The sequence below is a fragment of the Chenopodium album genome, chromosome 12 (assembly GCF_948465745.1).
Source record: "Chenopodium album chromosome 12, dcCheAlbu1.1, whole genome shotgun sequence".
In the NCBI taxonomy this organism is placed as follows: domain Eukaryota; kingdom Viridiplantae; phylum Streptophyta; class Magnoliopsida; order Caryophyllales; family Amaranthaceae; genus Chenopodium; species Chenopodium album.
This window is the reverse complement of record NC_137845.1, coordinates 733,951-751,994: the sequence shown is the minus strand read 5'-3', so window position 1 is coordinate 751,994 and position 18,044 is coordinate 733,951. Positions and strand designations below refer to the sequence as shown.

Here is an 18,044-nt window from a genome sequence, read left to right as displayed (position 1 = left end):
TTATACGAATAAAAGATATTTATTAAGATTTTTAAGAATAAAAGACGAATTTCATCAACTACCCAATCATGTATGTAATATATTTTTTTACAGACATATATTCTTATACGATAATTATTTAAATTTTGAATATTAGCATTGCATTAGTACGAAAATATGAAAATTTATGGTTATAGAAATGAGAATATTCAATCTTCATATAAATTTCATTAGAAATCTATGTTAATCAATCAATCAATCAAAGCCTTAATCCCAAAAGTGGGGTCGGCTAATAAAAAAAAAATATTTTAAAATTATACGGAATCTTTAATTATTATATATGCATAAATTTTTGGCATAAGTATTGTTAGGAAAATATTGTTTAATTTAGGAAAAAAGTTACATTAGATATAATTTTTTTTAATCTAAGTTAATTTAATTTATTTCACTTTAATTTGTATATATCTTTATTCGGATTGTATATATCTAAGTTAATTTAATTTATTCACCATGATTCTTTAAGAGGGGCAGGTCAAATATCATAGTGAATGTTATATTGAAGAACAATATATTAACCTTTAGGTAATATAGATATATAATATGACCTTGAAATAAAAAATGTAAAGACTTATATGACTATGAGTCTATGACCATGGCTATAATTTATATAGATGATAATACAAAAAATTTTGTATCTTATTTTATTATTTGAATATTATAATTTGATTTTAATATTTAGAATATTTTATTTTTACCGTATCATGCTACCATTATATTTCTAGACTTTTTTTTTTTTTTTTTTTTTTGAGAAATAATATTTCTAGACTTTCCTATATAATAGATCAGATGGTTTCAAAAAAAAAAATAATAGATAAGATGCTTTGACCATTATGCTCGTATCAATAAGTATCATGTAATCCGAAATACTTGTATAATTCTTTCCTTTGCTCATTATATATGTCGCAATAATATTGCTAGACTTTTTTTTATTATTTATTTATTTTTTATTTGAGAAATAATATTTCTAGACTTTACTATATAATAGATCAAATGGTTTCAAAAAAAAAAAAAAAAAGAAAGATCAGATGCTCTGACTATTATGCTCGTATCAAAAGTATCATGTAACCCGAAATACTTGTATAATTCTTTCCTTTGCTCATTGTGTCGCAATAATATTGCTAGACTTTACTATAATACGAAGTAGATGATATGACCATTATCACAATCTATTATAGTAACTGATTACATTATGAGCAAAGAAATATCACTCAATGTTTTTTTTAAAATAATTTTAATGGGAAGAAATATCACTCTATGCTAGTATGCTATTGTAAAAGGCAATTTCCCAAAATGTAATCCTAACACTTCTGTTTATTTGAGATTTAATATTTCTAGACTTTACTAAAATAGTTTAGGTAGTTATTTTGTAACACCCCGTATTTAAGAATGGGTGTTACACACACACACACACACACACACACACACACACACACACACACACACACACACACACACACACACACATATATATTTATATGGAAACATATATAAATGTTTAATAAAAGACAAAAAAAATTAAAAAAAGACAGCGAATCATAAAGAGACATTTGTCAGTCTCACATTGAGGCGCTTGTCTTTTAGTATAATACTAGCTTACTATATTTTTTAAGAAAATTAAGTATATCCAACAAATAAAATTTGATTAAACATATATACACATCAAATATATAGAAATTATAATGTCATAATCTATATTAATTGGCCAAGCCAAAAATTAAACGAAAAAGGATTTTTTTGGCTACCCATACCCGAGATTTTTTTGAGGCGGGATTTGCTTTGATAAACATCAAAAATTAATCAAACAACAGACTAAAATCTCCACTAAAACTATTAGCAAAAGTGCACAACACACACACACACACAAAAGGAAATGTCAATTGTCACTACGTCTGGTACGGTGTGTGTTTCAGTATGCAGATCATTTATGAATGTTGAATGTAATAATTTTATCATCTCAATTAAGTATCTCGGCAAAAGATAATATTTTTTTTGCTTTTACTAAGATATTGATTTTTTAATAATTACTTAATTTATATAAAAAAAAAATTGATTGGTATTTTATATTTTCCTAGATTTAAACATATGATATAATCGTCAAACACAACATTTATTTTATAATTATACTATACTCTATAAATCCTTAATTTGTGATAATATATACGTAGTAGGAAAATTTCAGAAACAAAATTGTAATTAATTTGAATATATAGTTATATTGTAATTGAAATAAAATATTAGGTAGAGGTATTTGAAAAAATAAATTAAGTGATGTTTGAAGTAACTTCTTTAACATTTATAATATGATCGAATCGATGTATTATTATGTTTTTGGCAAAATTTAATAATACTCCATTTAAAAAATATTTAAAAAGTAGTTGGAATAATTATTTAGGTAAATGTGTATGAAAAATAATGAACACCAAGTAAAAAGAATATACCCCTTAAAAAAATATATATCTGTCATAAAAATAATATAAAAGATATTATTATAGAATCAAAAAAAAAAAAAAAAAAAAGGTTAAAAAGGGAAGGGGAGTTTTGGAGGGAAAAAATAGCATCAGGATGTGACACGTGTCACTCCCGGTGTCTATTTTAGTATTAAGTTATTGATGATTATTGATATATATATAAAAGATAGATAGATTCTTGATTAGCGTGCATTAGTTTAATCAATTCACCCTAATCATTAGTGATTAGTGCATCCTAATCTTCATATACGGAGTATTAAAATAAACTTTTGGATGACAAAATTGAAGACCAATTCTATGTTTGACCTCATCATCAAACCTGTTTTCCATCAAGTCTTTCTCAAGTTATGGCAAATTTTACTTACGAAGTACTGTATTTAATTAATTTGAGAAAATTATCTAATCTAGAGTTTCTTGAACTTGTAAATGTATGTATATCAACAATTTGATTTTTAAAACTAAGATACATTCATTCATAAAAACTTGTACGAAATTACAAAGTTATATTTTTAGGGTAATGATATATGTAGCCTTTATAGCTATATATAAGTATTAAATATACTTCCTAAAATAGAATTAAGTTAAAAATTAATGAAATTAAGTTACAAAATCACACGCAAATACCCTTAAGGCCAGGACTATGTTTATCATTTTTCTTTTATTAAATATAAAATTAAACAAGTCAAAACCAAATACACAGATTGACCTTATAAAGGAGACTTAATTACAAAACCAAACTCAACGATGCTCAGAGTTATTGAAACATATATGGACAAAATTTGGGGGAAATCATAAGGAATTTTTTATTTTTATACTAGTACAGAGTATTGTTCAATTACATACTACGAGCCTGTTCACATTTACTGAATTGAGCTGAACTGAATTGATTGGAGCTGAATTGAACTGAACTGAGCTGAAATGAATATTTTATGAAAGAGGGAAATTAGGAGCTGAACTAAACTGAACTGATTGGAGCTGAACTGAACTGAATTGGACTGAACTGAGTTGAAATGAATATTTTATGAGAGAGGAAAATTAGGAGTTGAACTGAAATGAACTGAAATTAAGTAAATGTGAACAGGCCCTACCTCCGTTTGTTATTATTTTCCATAAAGGAATTTTTTATGTTTATACAATCATTGTTTAATTGCTTTCTTTAGAAAGGAAATTGATAATAGAATTTGTAAAACGTTATTATGGACTATGTATGTCGATTCTTAATTCTATTATTACTATATTTAGAAAGGATGATTTTTAATTACTCGTATAATCAATTTCTCATGATTTAGCTTCAAAAAAGTGTATCTACCACAAAATATTCCCATTTGGCCTTTGAAATAAAATTTCTAACTTCAAAAAAATTAGCCATCAAAAATTAAAATTTATAATTAAAAAAATCCAAATAATACTCCAAAAAAATTATGAACATCTTGAGTCTTGGAGGATGAGTGTTTAAATTTCAACTGTCCAACTAATAAAACTTCCAAGTTCCAACTAATAACATTTCAATATTTGGAATTTGACGATTTAAATATCAACTGTCCAAGATTGAGGAAATAAAATCATGTAATGATGTAATCATTACTAAATACTGTACTAATGCTCCCAAAGTCCCAATTCAAAACCCTTTTCCAGAAGATTTATAAAAAGATCTAAACCCTTAAACGCGTTTTAATTTATTTTTTTCCTCCCACAAAGCTTATTTTCAAGAAAAAATTATCACATTGTTGATGTCTCACCCATTGCATTTAAATACACGGCAAGAAAAAAAAAACTGAAATTTTGCACTGAACCACTAAAATTTTAAATCAAGTACGTCAATTTAGTTTCATTTGGTTGACTTGAAAATTAAGTCAATTGTTTAAAGTAAGAGAATATGTGACGAACATGTTGATTTTCATCATGATCTTAGTTAGTGCTTTGGATGCATAGGTATGTAATAAGGATTTAATTTTATAAGCAAAGTTGAGGGTCAATCTCATGATATTGTTGAAAATCTAGTGTGAACGAATGAGCTAAGACCGATACATGGCCATAATCGATTGACTAACATTTTGGATTTGAGATGGACCAATAGGATAGTTTATATGAGTGTTTGGTGTCTAATGTATTACGGCATGTGATTACTCAAATTAAACCGCGATAACACAATTGTATGTATTTCTAACTCAAACCAAATTAAATGCTAGTTAGACTAAAGCATACAAATCAAATCTATGAGAATTAAGGTTGGCCTAGTGGTTGGAGGCCCTACTTCAACCCCTATTATATTCATTTAATTTGTCATTACTCATTAGTATTTTAATTAGTCTACACTTCATTTACATGTAATAATGATGTCATTAACATTTTCTTATAATTAAAATTTCTACCTCTAATCATCCTTTAATTACCCCTCTTCTCTCACACTCACAAACACACACACACACACACACAAAGTCCATCCGACGCACAATCCCACTTTTAGGTGATAAAGAAAGAAAGAAATAGTGTTTCACTAATTAAAGGCAATCTAATTAACAACATACTTTGGTACAAAAGAAAGGTACCCGAGGAGTTGTTGAAAAAAGTCCAAAAAGGAGGCTCCAACAACTCTTAATTCAGAGTAATCGGACCTAAATATAGCAATGGCTTGAGAGAATGATTGTCTAATACATACATACGGACCTTTTTTACTTTATTCTTTACATGCTTTTCCCCATTTCTACACACTCGTCACATTGGGGTGTTTGTTTTGTATTGTGAGAAAATAGAGGATTGATGATTGAAATTTCTAATTCCAATTTTTAATTTGGAAAATTAATAGACCGCTATCCGGAAGTAGAAGATATTTCCACTACCACGGGTTAAGTTGTCGTCGTTTACATTTAGGTTCCGTTTAGTTGGGTGTAAAATGTGTTAGATAGAAGATGTACGGTGTTTGGGTAATTACTGCATCTCTTCTAATAATGGACTTGGCAACATTTTCATGAATTTACAATCCTCAGTCCCAAGCCTTCCTATCCCTATCCTATGCTTAACTTAAGCTCCCTAACTTCCATTTTTAATATATGTACTAGCACCTTAGTAAAGAACAACTTTGGTACTATATACACTTCAGTTTTTATCATCGAATTTGAACCAATTGTAAGAGATTAAGTGATATCGTGTAGTGTATTTTCTATACCTTAAAGTCCTAGCTGCACAAAAACACGCAATTACAGAGTATTTATTAAAGTTCTAGCTTCAACTAGATTTTTACAAGGGTTAGCAAATCGACCAGTTGAATTACAATATATACACATGTTACTTTTGCATTGTTTTTTTTTTTCAATAAACTACGGGGAGGGCCCCACCCTATCAAAGGAATGGGGGCTATAAAGAATCGAACGCTCATCAATTGGGGAAATCATCCCTCCATCTCCTCCTTTTTTTTACATTGATGTGTATTCATCAATCTATCTCGAGTTTCTCTACTTATTAATTTCCTACAAACCGAATAGATAATAAATTACACTCTGTATTATATCAAATTGGAGATTACTAGCGTTACATTGCAGCCTATTGTCATTGCTATTTGCTACTATAACTCTATAAGCAATAAGGAAAGGGTCAGAAAATGTATTATGAAAACAAGACTTCAAAGTTCAAATTAACGTGTATTTGGTGTATGAGTTAGGGCTCACCATCAAACGAGCTAAGGGAGAAAAATAGAGGAAAGTAAGGTTAAAAAAAACTAGTGAGAATTTGAAAGAAAGAGTCAAATAGGCGGGATCCGCCACTAAATATTGTCGGAATTGATAAAGGAAAAAAAAAACCTTAAAATTAAAGGTTGGACCGTTGGAGTGAGAAATACTACTATTACTGTATTGGACATTAGTTTAAGTTAATATAAAGGAAAAAAAAAAAAAAAAAAAAAAAAAAAAAGTAAAACATAGCAACCTTTTTTTTGTTTTTTCAATAACATACTTTTTTCATTCTTTTGTTGGAAATTAGCCAACTACCTTGATTACAGGCTAAAAGGTCTAATCTTAACCAACAATTTAGGAAATTAATGCGGCAAATCTAATATTCTTATGACACAATAATCTTGCTCCAAGTCCAAGATAAGTCTAGTTTTTAAACTTGTTATTCTTGCTAATATCATGCGTCATAAAAGTCGTACAAATTTGTAGTTAGTGTTGGAATATTAGGTCTCTCAGTGACAACTAATTAAGATTTTTGAACACCCAATGTTTTAGTTAGAATTGTTCAAATATGCAGGCTGGAATAACAAGTGTTCCAGTGAAAACTATTAGGGTCTAATTACGTTAACGAAGACAACTTACAACGAAGTATTAATTAACAACACTACAGTTCTCACGACATACTACCTCCGACTTAAATCAATATTCACATATACTATTTAGAAAATTTAAAGTAGTTCGCATTTTTTTTAAAGGAATAAAGCTGATATAACATCTATCATGAATATCAACCAAGGAAAACGAAAATGGCAGAATTACTAGCAAGAAACTTTTGATTGCCAGCATAATCATTTATTATACACTTATCCGTATAAATCTGTAGATATTTGACCTAGCTCATCCTGCCTACTCTTACATAAAACACTGTTGCACAAGAAGTCAGTTAAGTAACTATACATGAATTGCGGAGAGGACAAAGTGTGATTTACATTGTACAGAAATCCTACTTAAGTTAGTAATACCTGAACTTTTCTGAAGGCTAAATATTGGTCAGAACTACAAAACGAAAATGGAAGCCAAATCAGGATGCTTTACATCCTTCAGCTCATGTCAGAAATCAGTGTTGTTTTCCATTCAATAGCTAATGTTAAAGGTGTTTTTCTTGCCATGGTGCATGATGAAACTGCCCTGGTGCTGGTCCTTGATACATATTCGGCATTCCATTAGTAAAGGGTACGGGAAACATATTGTGTAAATGTGCAGACCTTGTATTTGGAGTTTCCTGTCACGCACAAGTATACCGATGTGATGAGGGTTTAGAACGACAACTATTCACATTGGCAATAAGACTTCAAAAAATTAGATACGCATGCCTATTTCAACGCATCAGGATTGAAGAGAGAAATTTTAAGAAGATACATTTTGAGCAGAAATATGACATACCATTTGAGTAAAGCCATGTTCAGGTCCAACTGCTGCAATATTTTGGTCCAGTGGATCCTGGAAAATGCATGAATCACCCTATCAGAAATCGAGATAAGTTGTCTATTAAAAACTGTATCAAACATTGATACTAAGAATGTTGGCATGTATCAGTGTGTGTTAAAAAGTAGTATCCATAAAACTAACCCTTCCTCTGGTGTTGTTCACATTGATGTTGCCACTTCCAATCTCAGGAACTGCAATTGTCTCAATCAATCTTATATCTGGCTCAGCGTCACATAATCTTGAATGGATACCTTGATTACCATCCTCATGGCAATTAGTTGAATAATCTAAACAAGAATTGGGTCTCAAATCCTTTTCAAGAGATCCATTCACATGGCCACACTGCTGAAATCCATCTCTTATAGAAGATACTGCAACATTATAGCTCTCAATAGACAGAGAACCTTCTTCAGCCAAGATTAAGGCTCTCCGACAAAGATCATTGTACCTACGAACTTTAGCCTGCACCTCATCCAGCTTTCCACTGATGGAATGCCTACTTAATGCAGCACTTGTCCAGCGTTGCAATACATATTTAGAAGGGATGCTAAAGACACCAGACATCTGCAGAACAACGATAGCATGTCGGCAAAGGTAACCATGATGCTCAAACATACGGCACAAACAACAGATCTCAGACCTTGATTCATTCCATTCTACAATGAAGTCCTGGTTATTCTCAAAGTCTTTAACAGTATATGTTATGCCAGTTTCATCTTCTTTTTCCTTCTTTAAATGGCATGCAGCAGCTCCCAGAACCTCTACCTGAAACCTCTTAAAAATTTCATGCGTATAAACCCAGGACATCTGCTTCTCAAAAGGAGAAGGAGACTTCAAGTCAGGAGCTTCATGCCATGCATCAAACTCTGCCTTGGCCTCCTCTTCAAACCTATCACATAATAGAAGTTTATATTGTTCTAAAAAATCTCTGAAAGAAGATTCTGCATTAATATACTTATCAAAGAAAGAGTTCAAACATTCAGATCGTGATCTGGTGGACAACCCAGCAAACGACACACCTCTCATAAATAGTGGCACCCAGCGGATACGATTATCATACATTGATCTTAACCATTCGTCATCTTGAAGTTCAAACTTTTCAAGCAACTCCAACCATCTCTTATCAAACTGCTCTGCTGTCCATGATCTATAGATGCATTGATTGAACTTTTCGACAAAATCATCGAGCCAAATATTGATATATTCTAACTGCTTAGGGATTTTTTCAAATATATGCCACAAGGAAAAATAATGGCGAGTATCAGGGAGAAGTTCTGCGATAGCTGTTTGCAGATCATTATTCTCACCAGTAAGTACAACTAGAGGAGGTTGTCCATCCACTGCCATGAGCCATGTCTGTATCAACCAAAGAAAAGTATGCACCGATTCATCAGCAATCAGTGCACAACCCAGTAACAATGGTTGGATATGATGATTGACTCCAACAAACAAAACCAATGGAATCTTGTAGTTGTTTTTAACATATGTAGTGTCAAAAGATACTACATCACTAAAGTAACTATAATCAGTTAAGCCTTTTGTATCAACCCAAAAAACATTTCTCAATCGATTCTCTTCATTCAAATCCACAGCATAGAAGAATTTTGGATCCTCTTCTTGCATTTGCATGAATAGATCAAGCAGCATTTGTGAATCTCCAGCTTCTAAAGACAGACTCCGCCCCTTGGCATGTTGGCTTCTTTTAAGATTGTCCAAACACCCAACATTCTGATACGCACTGAATCTTTTGGACACAGAAGCTAAAATTTTGCGTCTGCGCAATCGAACATCATTCTTCAGCGGGTCCAAATCCCTATGGCTTCGGAAGAAATGCGCTTGTGCAGGTAGAAGTTCATGGTTATGCTCCTTTATGAAATTATACACATACCACTTTCCATCCGGCTTTCTTTTCACATGCAAGCTAGCCTTGCAACCTATCTTGGGAGAAGGCCGAGGATTAATAGCATCATCAGACTGCTGCTTGTTCCCATACCTTATGCATGAAAATTTCGCGTCAATAAATTCCTTTGAAGCCCTTGAACGGCGACTGCTCAGCTTAGCAGTTCCAAATCCCAAAGACTTGGCATATTCTTTATAAAATTCATATGCTGCCTCATGCGACTCAAACTCCATGTCCTCATGAGGCTCCACATCTGAGGTAGCCATGGTAGCGTTAGGTTCCATTTAGCAATCAAACTCCCAATACTCCCACATCTACCATGGAGCTCAATATGAGAATCAGATAACAGTCACCCATTTACAGCCATTATCTTGCCAAATGGAGTTTCCATAAAGTACATTATTCCCTGACGAGCCTGCAATGGATAAAGAGTAAGAACATGTTTCATATCAAGAGTTCTAAAGAAAAAAGGGTGTAAACCTTTCAAAACAACTACCAATATCAGGGACAAATTTCACAGAAATTTAAAACAGGAGAAATATAGTTCTGAGAATCTGTTTAACACGTGAAATGTTAGCTAAATACTAACATTTTCCGCACTCTAACAGACCTAGCAAACAAAACAGAATCTCTAAATAGCTAATTTATCTGAAAACCATCCCTTTTTATAAATCCGGCCATCTGCAACAAAGAATAATTGTACTCCCTCTAAATTATTGTTAGGATTGAAGGAAATGGAGGGAAAGGAAGGGAAGGGAAATGGAGGGATGAATTATCTTTTATTTGGATAACAAATGAGGGAAGAAGAGAATTGGAGGGATTTAATTGAAGAAATTGATCTCTCCAACAATGGAGAGATTTGGAAGAAAAATTCATCATTCTTCTCTCCCCTCCCCTTCTCCTCCCTCCCCTTCTTTCCTTCCCCTTTCTCTATCCAAACACACCATAAGGCTCACTTTAATGAAACACGGTAGAACTACTATAGTTATTCATCAGTCAAGTTCCTCTAAGTACGGAGTATTTACCACTGAGTAGGTTAAAGGCTCTAATGGGATGGTAATAGGGAAAGTTCAAAGTTTAGCTTGCACATTTAGGCACCGTTCTTTTCACCTGAATTCTATACTACATATAAAATTCCTTGTTAGAACCTACCGTCGGGCAGTTCCAAATAAATTTTCACCAGCTTACATTACATATTCATACATTAACACAAGAAAATTCAATTAGAACAAAGTCTCCTAAATTCTGATAATACTTCTTCTAAATGCACAATTTTGAAAAGAGGAAAAAAAAAAAAAAAAACCCACAAAATTAATGTTGCAGCTTTGAAATCTAGGGTTCATAAAATGGGGGAAGAACCTCCTGGATTAAAAATTTGGGAATTCGTCAACTACCACCTTATTGAAAATAGAAGAAATCAAATTCAAGAGACTTAGAGGAGCATACAGTATTAAAATTTTCAGAAAACAGCACTTCGACTTATAATAAGATCAATCATACAAAAAGCAAAAACTAATTAAAGCAATCCCAAAACATGATAATACAGTTCAAATCTGGCAATGAAGAAATTACTACATTTTTATCTAAAATCATGATGTTAAGCATAAAGATGAAAACTTTGGAATGGGAATTAGACGTATACCTGGGACACTGGGAGGAAGAATTGCCGGAGAAATCAAAGAAAGAGAGAGAGATGGAGGTGAGATTAAATCTGTGTTAATTCCAAATTAGGAAAGGAGATGAAATGTTGGGCTTTTGCTTGGTTATTTTAGTCCAATTGGGTTTTGGCCTTTGGGTACATAATACACATATACGCCCAAAATCCCAATTTAGTCGTCCCACTCTCCCATGCTTTGCTGTATCACACTTACATTCTCTTAAAACTCGCCGTACTTGTTTCGTTTAAATAATTGATACGTTTAAACTTGATTTCTTTGTCAATAAGGGTCTGTTCACTTCAGCTTAATTTCAGTTCAGCTTCAATCATTTAAGTTCAGTTCAGTTTAGTTTAGCTTCAATTAGTTCAATTTAGTTTAGTTCAGTTCAGCTCCCAATTTCCTTCTCTTATAAAATATTCATTTCACCTCTATTTATTTCACTTCACTTCGGTTCAGCTCCAATCAGTTCAATTCAGCTCAGTTTAGTAAATATGAACAAGCCTAAAATAGTTTGATTATCAATATATGATTCCTTTTTTTTAATGAGCAACATTTGAGTTTTTCACTTTTTACGTACTTCATTTTAAGATGATTTCTTAATTTGTAGCTAAATGAAATAATTAATAACGTGAAATTTTGTCAATATTGGTAATTAAAGATATAAGTTATCTATACTCATACATTGCATTGGCAAACATGATTAGCGTTGTAATAATGTTTATTTAGACTGGTTGTGGATTACCGGATGTCTAATTGAAGATCATTATCTAGAGCTAAAAATTGCACTCGTACTCTGTAAGCTCAAAATTGCACTCATACTCTATAAGTTTGTAACAACTAACTTCAACAAATTTAAAAAACGAGTATGTGATAATACGACATACCTTACATGGTGGTGTATGTAATGCGGGGTGAATATAAAGCTTATACTAGTGTAAATTAAAATCTTCTATCAAATATCTATAATTAGATTATGGAACAAATTAAAATTGATCAAATCAATAAGGTGAGTGTGACCACTTTAATTCTAAACCCTTAAACTTGAAACTTTGAGTTAAAAAAAAAAAAAAAAAAAACCTTGTCCGTGTGAGGATCGGGATATTGAACCCGACGTGAATCGAACACGCAACCTTCTGATCTGGAGTCAGACGCGCTACCATTGCGCCACGGATCCTCGTTGTAAAAATCTCTAATAAAATTATACAATACCATTATTAATATACTAATTGTAAAAATCTTATCGTAGACATTAAAACCAGATGTCTAAAAAGGGAGGGTCTAAATATCAGCGAGGATGACACTTGGCAAAGTCACAGCTACTCCGAAACACATGTTGTCAAATTGATAAGACACAAGAGCAACAACATTGGAAGTACTTACGTACGTGTCTCTTCTATTCTTGTACCTTTTCATGTTTACAAATACTATCTCCTTCATTTTTCCGCTTCTCTTTAGCATACCATTCTTATTGTGCTAACTATTTAGCTGTAGAAAACCAGAAACATCTTAATTTGCTAATTTCTCTAACTTTTTCTACAAGATTTGGGAGAAAGATGAAGGTAATTTAATGTTTTTGTCAAACTTGATTTTATTTTGTTATACATGCATGAATATAATGTGCGTATGTATGGAGCTGAGTTTTTATTTATTTTAATTTACCTCTTTAATTTTATGCATGTGATTATGTGAAGGTGTTAGTATTATTAGGGCGTTTTGGATTTAAGTTTATTCGTTTGAGCGCATTTTTATATTTATTAGGGTCTAGTTGTGACTTGTGAGGACATCGACGATGTGGTTTCATAATGTCTTTTCTTTTCCTCATCTTTCTTACTATCTCTCTTTTTTTTTTTTTTTTTTTTTTTTTTGAGGAATCTTTCTTACTATCTCTTTGTAAATAAAAGTTGCATTTTTTGGGATATGTTGGGGATTTTATGCATCATATGTGCTTAATGCTTTTTGGGGTACAAAGTTTAGTTAAGGTTTATAAAAAAAATTAAAATTTGTGTTGCTTATAAATGATAATTATCGATTGGAAGAAATATATAAGCTGTGTGAAAATGAAGCCAGTATTTAAAGACAGCCGGAAATAAAAAGTGGAACTAGTTTAAAAATGGAGGGAGTAATACTAGCACGGCTGCAAGAGGACTACGTACACGTACATATATGGTACACGCCATAAAAATACTCCTTCCGACTCTGTTTGTTCTTCGTATTTGACAATGCATAACGAAACAAAGAATAACAAGAGTTGCATGCATAGTAGTATTTGTTTAGATTTTATATTAGTTCAGATATATAAGACGTATACTAAATTTAGGATTAGTATTAATTTAATGCTCTAATACTGTGGAAAATGAAATTGAATATGAATAGGTTGAAACGAGATCTCACGTAGCGCACGATCACGGGACAAGGAAACATAAGACGCATGAGCATACGGATCATCGGACAGCGAAGAAGACGAAGCAAGAGCATGAGAATGAAACCAATGGAAAGACAAATGGAAAAGCAGCAACATCAGCGAGTTCTAAGGAGTATGAAGACTTTTGTAACGCCACAAGGGAGAATCTATCACCTGATCATATGAAGGCCATTCTTCAGTTGAACGGCCAGGATCCTTCTGGTTTCGATGACTCCGTCGTTTCTAGATGGTATGTTTTGTTACCTTGATGTTATTTTAACTTGAGCTCTATTTATCGTGTTGTCTTTTAATTTAGTTGTACTTTTCTTCGTTTTCAAGCGTATTTAGGGTCTGTTTTGATAGACTAAACTGAATAGAGCTGAAATGAATTGTTTATGAGTGGAGGAAATTAGGAACTAAACTAATTAAAGCTAAACTGAATTGAACTCAACTGTAATTAAGCTGAAAGAGAACAACAGATCCTTAGTGTGATTTTAAGTAGCAATGTGACAATCTAATTGGGATGAACTTTGTACCGACAATGGTTTAGTCACAAAATTCGAACTTTTTAATGTAACACAAACATACTATATAGGTAGTACGTGGCTATTAACCTCCCACAAATTGTACTATACGGCTAGACCTGTGTTTTACTATAACTAGGTAGTTCTATAGCGCTCATATATTAGTGGGAAGTCATAAGCTAGTGTGTTTTTTTGCACCATTTCATCTAGAAGTAACTTAATCATCTTTTTATCTGTCATTTGTTGTTTGGGTATAAGGCTTTGCACAGAACTCGAAAATTTGACATGGAAAATGTTGCTAAATTTAATTCAGCCAAGACCTGTTATATTATGGAGCATTGTTGGAATGTAAAGTATGTGGAGGCAATTTGGAGTTCATTGGAAATAGTTACTCTTGCACTGGGGAATTAAGTGAATGGGCCACTTGTACCTACAAGACCAAAAATCCTCCTAGGAAACAGGATCCTATCAAGCTGCCGGATTCGGTCCTTGAATCCCCGGTTTCTGATGTAAGAAATATACTCCATAATCTTCTTTTACAATTTATACTGTACTTATTAGTGGGACATAAAATAAGTTTTTGAAATGGAGGGATTAAGCAACCCTTGAAAGTATTCTTTTTCAATGATCTCTTATATTTGGGTTTTTGGGCGGATTATAGTTGTTGAAGAAATATCAAGACCCGAGTCAGCGTCATCAGAAGGAAATACCTCATCATGCTGATAAGCCTTTCACAGGCATGGTCATATGTTTGTCTGGCCGGCTTTCTCGAACTCATGTATGTACATAATTTCTTTTCATAAGGTGGGTTCATAGATGGAACTTAGTGAATAAATTGATAAAATTTTGCTGGTTGGTGGTGATGTTGCAGCAATACTGGAAGCAAGTAATTGAAAAACATGGAGGCAAAGTAGCCAACACAGCTATTGGTAAATTTTCACAGCAATACTTCATCATGTTGTTTTGTACATTGTACTGATGTATACATTATTGTATTGCAGGTGTGACTTGTCTAGTTGTTCCTCCCATGGAAAGGGAACGCGGTGGCTCATCGAAAGTATCTGAAGCAGTGTAAGTATTAGCTATAACACCCTTTATGATGCAATTATTAGAAATTGAAATTTATGTAATTGATATACTTATCTTCTTTGGGCAGAGAGAGGGGAATACCGGTGGTACGAGAAGCATGGTTAACAGACTGCATCGAGAAAGAAGAGCTGCTGCCTTTAGAAGCTTATGAATGTGTTTCTGATCGATCTGCTTATGGCAAGGGTATTGCATGGGACAAACAGGATTCAAGTGAGGAAGCCATTGAGTCCCTTGTTGCTGAGGTAATTTCCTCCTGTTTGCAGTCTTCTGATTCACAACTGTAAATCTGTTGTCGAAATTTTGAGGTCAGTTTTTATAATTTGCTTTTGATTTTGCATTTCCAGCTTAAAATGTATGGAAAAAGAGGTGTCTACAAGGACACCATGCTGCAGCAACAAGGAGGGAAGATCTTGGAGAAAGATGGTTTACTTTACAATTGTGGTTTCTCTCTTTGTGACCAAGGCCGCAACATAAATGAGTAATAGGCCTTCCAAACTAAGTACATTGATTATGTTAGACTCGATTTATCAATATTCCCTTGATTGTAAATCTTTTCTGTTCTGTTAGGATCGCTATAACCCAACTGGTCACCGTACCTGAGAAAAAGCTACACCTCTATTACAAGAAGGGTAAGGTAGGGGATGATCCCAAGGCAGAGGAGAGGATGGAAGAATGGGATAGTGTGGATGATGCAATAAAGGAATTTGCACGGCTTTTCGAGGAATTGACAGGAAATGAGTTTTTTCCATGGGAAACTGAAAAGAAGTTTCAAAAGAAACCACAAAAGTTCCATGTGATAGATATGGTACAAGTTATATTACATTTCTTTATGGATATATATAGAGGATTTCAGGTTTTTTTTGACATCTTTACAACTGTACTCCTGCAGGACGATGGAGTTGAGGTGAGATATGGTGGGTTGGCTCTTCGGCAACTAGGAACAGCAGCTGCACATTGTAAACTTGATCCTGTGGCTGCAAATTTCATGAAGGTTTTATGCAGTCAAGAGATCTATAGGTACTTCTATTTCCATTTTCTAGTTTCTACTAAACTTTTGAAGATTAACATTTTCATGTCCATATTCTGAGCCTATATATATTTTTAAACAGATATGCTTTGATGGAGTTGGGTTTGGATTCGCCTGACATGCCAGTAGGAATGGTCACTGATTTGCACTTGAAAAGATGTAATTAGAATCTTCTAGTCTTAATTAATAGATTTATTTAACTTATATGCAGTCTTGTTATAGATTTACATCAAGCTTATATTTCCTCAGGCGAGGATGCTCTCCTGCAATTTATAGAGAATGTAAAGTCACAGGAGCAAGGAGGACCAAAAGCTGAAGCACTCTGGTCTGAATTTAGTTCTAAATGGTTTACGCTGATGCATTCTACTAGGCCTTTCATCTTCAAGGATTTTGAGGAACTCGCGGATCATGTAATTAACTTAATGCTTATATGAATTACATTACAAATACTCCCAAGATTTCTTTGGTAAATATGTTGGGGCAAAGCTGTGCAGGCTGCATCTCCTCTTGAGACTGTAAGGGACATAAACGCAGCTTCACGACTAATTGGCGACATGAGTGGCTCAACATTGGATGACCCAATGTATGAACGTTACAAGAAGCTCGGATGCAAGATAACTGCTCTGGACAAAGAATCTGATGATTATAAGATGATCCTTAACTACTTGGAGAAAACCTATGAGCCAATCAAAGTTGGTGAAGTTGTAAGTAGCCAAACCCTCTTTAGTTTAGCACTGTTAGATTGATATTATAAGTCCTCATTGCTGATTGTAATCCAATTTATTCAGAGTTATGACGTTTCTGTTGAGAACATTCTTGCTGTTGACTTGAGTGCTGGACCATCTTATAATGATATAAAGAAGTTACCAAACAAAGTTCTGCTATGGTGTGGTATGGAAGTTTTGCACCTTCTTATTCACAGAAATTACATTGATGCCTTTGTTTAAGGTTCAAAATCGATTAATTTGTGTAGGAACTCGAAGTTCGAATCTGTTGAGACATCTGCAGAAGGGGTTTCTCCCTGCAATCTGTTCTCTTCCTGTTGCAGGCTACATGGTATAAAAACATTATGAACGAACAGAATATATATTTGCATCTTTCTATCATTTGCAGTAATCTTATTTCTGTCTCTTTCTGTCTACTTGTAACAGTTCGGGAGGGCTATTGTATGTTCAGATGCCGCTGCTGAAGCTGCAAGGTATGGATTCACAGCAATCGACAGGCCAGAAGGATTCCTAGTACTAGCAGTAGCATCTCTAGGGGACAAAGTAATTGAAGTTAAGAGCCCTCCAGAGGATACAAAGTCCTTGGAGGAGAGGAAGGTAGGAGTGAAAGGGTTAGGGAGGAAGAAAACCGATGAGTCGGAGCATTTTGTTTGGAAGGATGATATCAAGGTACCCTGTGGGAAATTAGTCACAGCATCACCTGAACCAAAAGAAAGTATTTTGGATTTCAATGAGTATGCTGTTTATGATCCTAACCAGGTAACAAGATAGTGCCTTAAATCAACCTAAATTTTGATTTTTCGGCTGTAATATGTGCAAGTGTTTTGTGACAAGTGAAGTATTCGGCGTCTAATGAGAATATGTTGTTACAGGTTAAGATAAGCTTTTTGGTGGCTGTGAAGTACATAGAGAAGGCAGAGTGAGAAGGGAATAATGGCTTGAATTCAAAACCAGTTTTTTGGAGGGAAAACAAGTGGGTGCAGAAGCAACGAGCCAACAATATAAGGGCACGCCCATGCTGCATCCCCCCTTTTTGCAGTTCCCTCCGGTTGTTCCACTA

At 33.3% G+C, this 18,044-nt stretch overlaps 2 protein-coding genes and 1 non-coding gene across 4 annotated transcripts; 1 reads left to right on the top strand and 2 right to left on the bottom strand.

The window, feature by feature from the left end:
• Nucleotides 1–6,971: 6,971 nt before the first annotated feature.
• On the bottom strand, nt 6,972–11,322 carry LOC145571472 (protein FAR1-RELATED SEQUENCE 4-like). Of its 2 annotated transcripts, none has more exons than XM_081630508.1 (4): nt 11,203–11,322; nt 7,802–9,975; nt 7,616–7,693; nt 6,972–7,454 (listed from the first exon to the last, which is right to left on the bottom strand). In XM_081630508.1, exons 2-4 carry the CDS (start codon nt 9,842–9,844, stop codon nt 7,320–7,322), a joined length of 2,256 nt encoding a protein of 751 aa, XP_081486634.1. In that variant the 5' UTR covers nt 9,845–9,975; nt 11,203–11,322; the 3' UTR covers nt 6,972–7,319. The 2 variants fall into 2 exon arrangements, with proteins under 2 accessions (XP_081486634.1, XP_081486635.1); XM_081630509.1 differs by having other exon boundaries at nt 7,616–7,672.
• Nucleotides 11,170–17,982, top strand: LOC145572736 (protein ADP-ribosyltransferase PARP3-like). Its single transcript, XM_081631707.1, has 17 exons — nt 11,170–11,259; nt 13,592–13,869; nt 14,457–14,652; nt 14,805–14,921; nt 15,015–15,072; nt 15,145–15,214; nt 15,300–15,474; nt 15,577–15,710; nt 15,800–16,037; nt 16,122–16,249; nt 16,342–16,418; nt 16,509–16,669; nt 16,754–16,963; nt 17,048–17,150; nt 17,233–17,315; nt 17,411–17,743; nt 17,857–17,982. Exons 1-17 carry the CDS (start codon nt 11,170–11,172, stop codon nt 17,905–17,907), a joined length of 2,502 nt encoding a protein of 833 aa, XP_081487833.1. The 3' UTR covers nt 17,908–17,982.
• Nucleotides 12,321–12,392, bottom strand: TRNAW-CCA (transfer RNA tryptophan (anticodon CCA)). The gene has a single exon. It is a non-coding gene; the product is annotated as a tRNA-Trp (tRNA).
• Nucleotides 17,983–18,044: the final 62 nt, after the last annotated feature.

Bases quoted from the DNA above. Each gene is read 5' to 3' on its own strand.
- LOC145571472 (XM_081630508.1), bottom strand. From the start codon at position 9,844: ATGGAACCTAACGCTACCATGGCTACCTCAGATGTGGAGCCTCATGAG. The intron at 7,694-7,801 runs GTTAGTTTTATG...GATTTCTGATAG, and splicing joins TGAACAACACCAGAGGAAGG to GGTGATTCATGCATTTTCCA. The intron at 7,455-7,615 runs GTATGTCATATT...TGTGCGTGACAG, and splicing joins AACATGGCTTTACTCAAATG to GAAACTCCAAATACAAGGTC.
- LOC145572736 (XM_081631707.1), top strand. From the start codon at position 11,170: ATGAAAACTTTGGAATGGGAATTAGACGTATACCTGGGACACTGGGAG. The intron at 15,215-15,299 runs GTAAGTATTAGC...TTCTTTGGGCAG, and splicing joins TCGAAAGTATCTGAAGCAGT to AGAGAGGGGAATACCGGTGG. The intron at 16,419-16,508 runs GTAATTAGAATC...ATATTTCCTCAG, and splicing joins TGATTTGCACTTGAAAAGAT to GCGAGGATGCTCTCCTGCAA.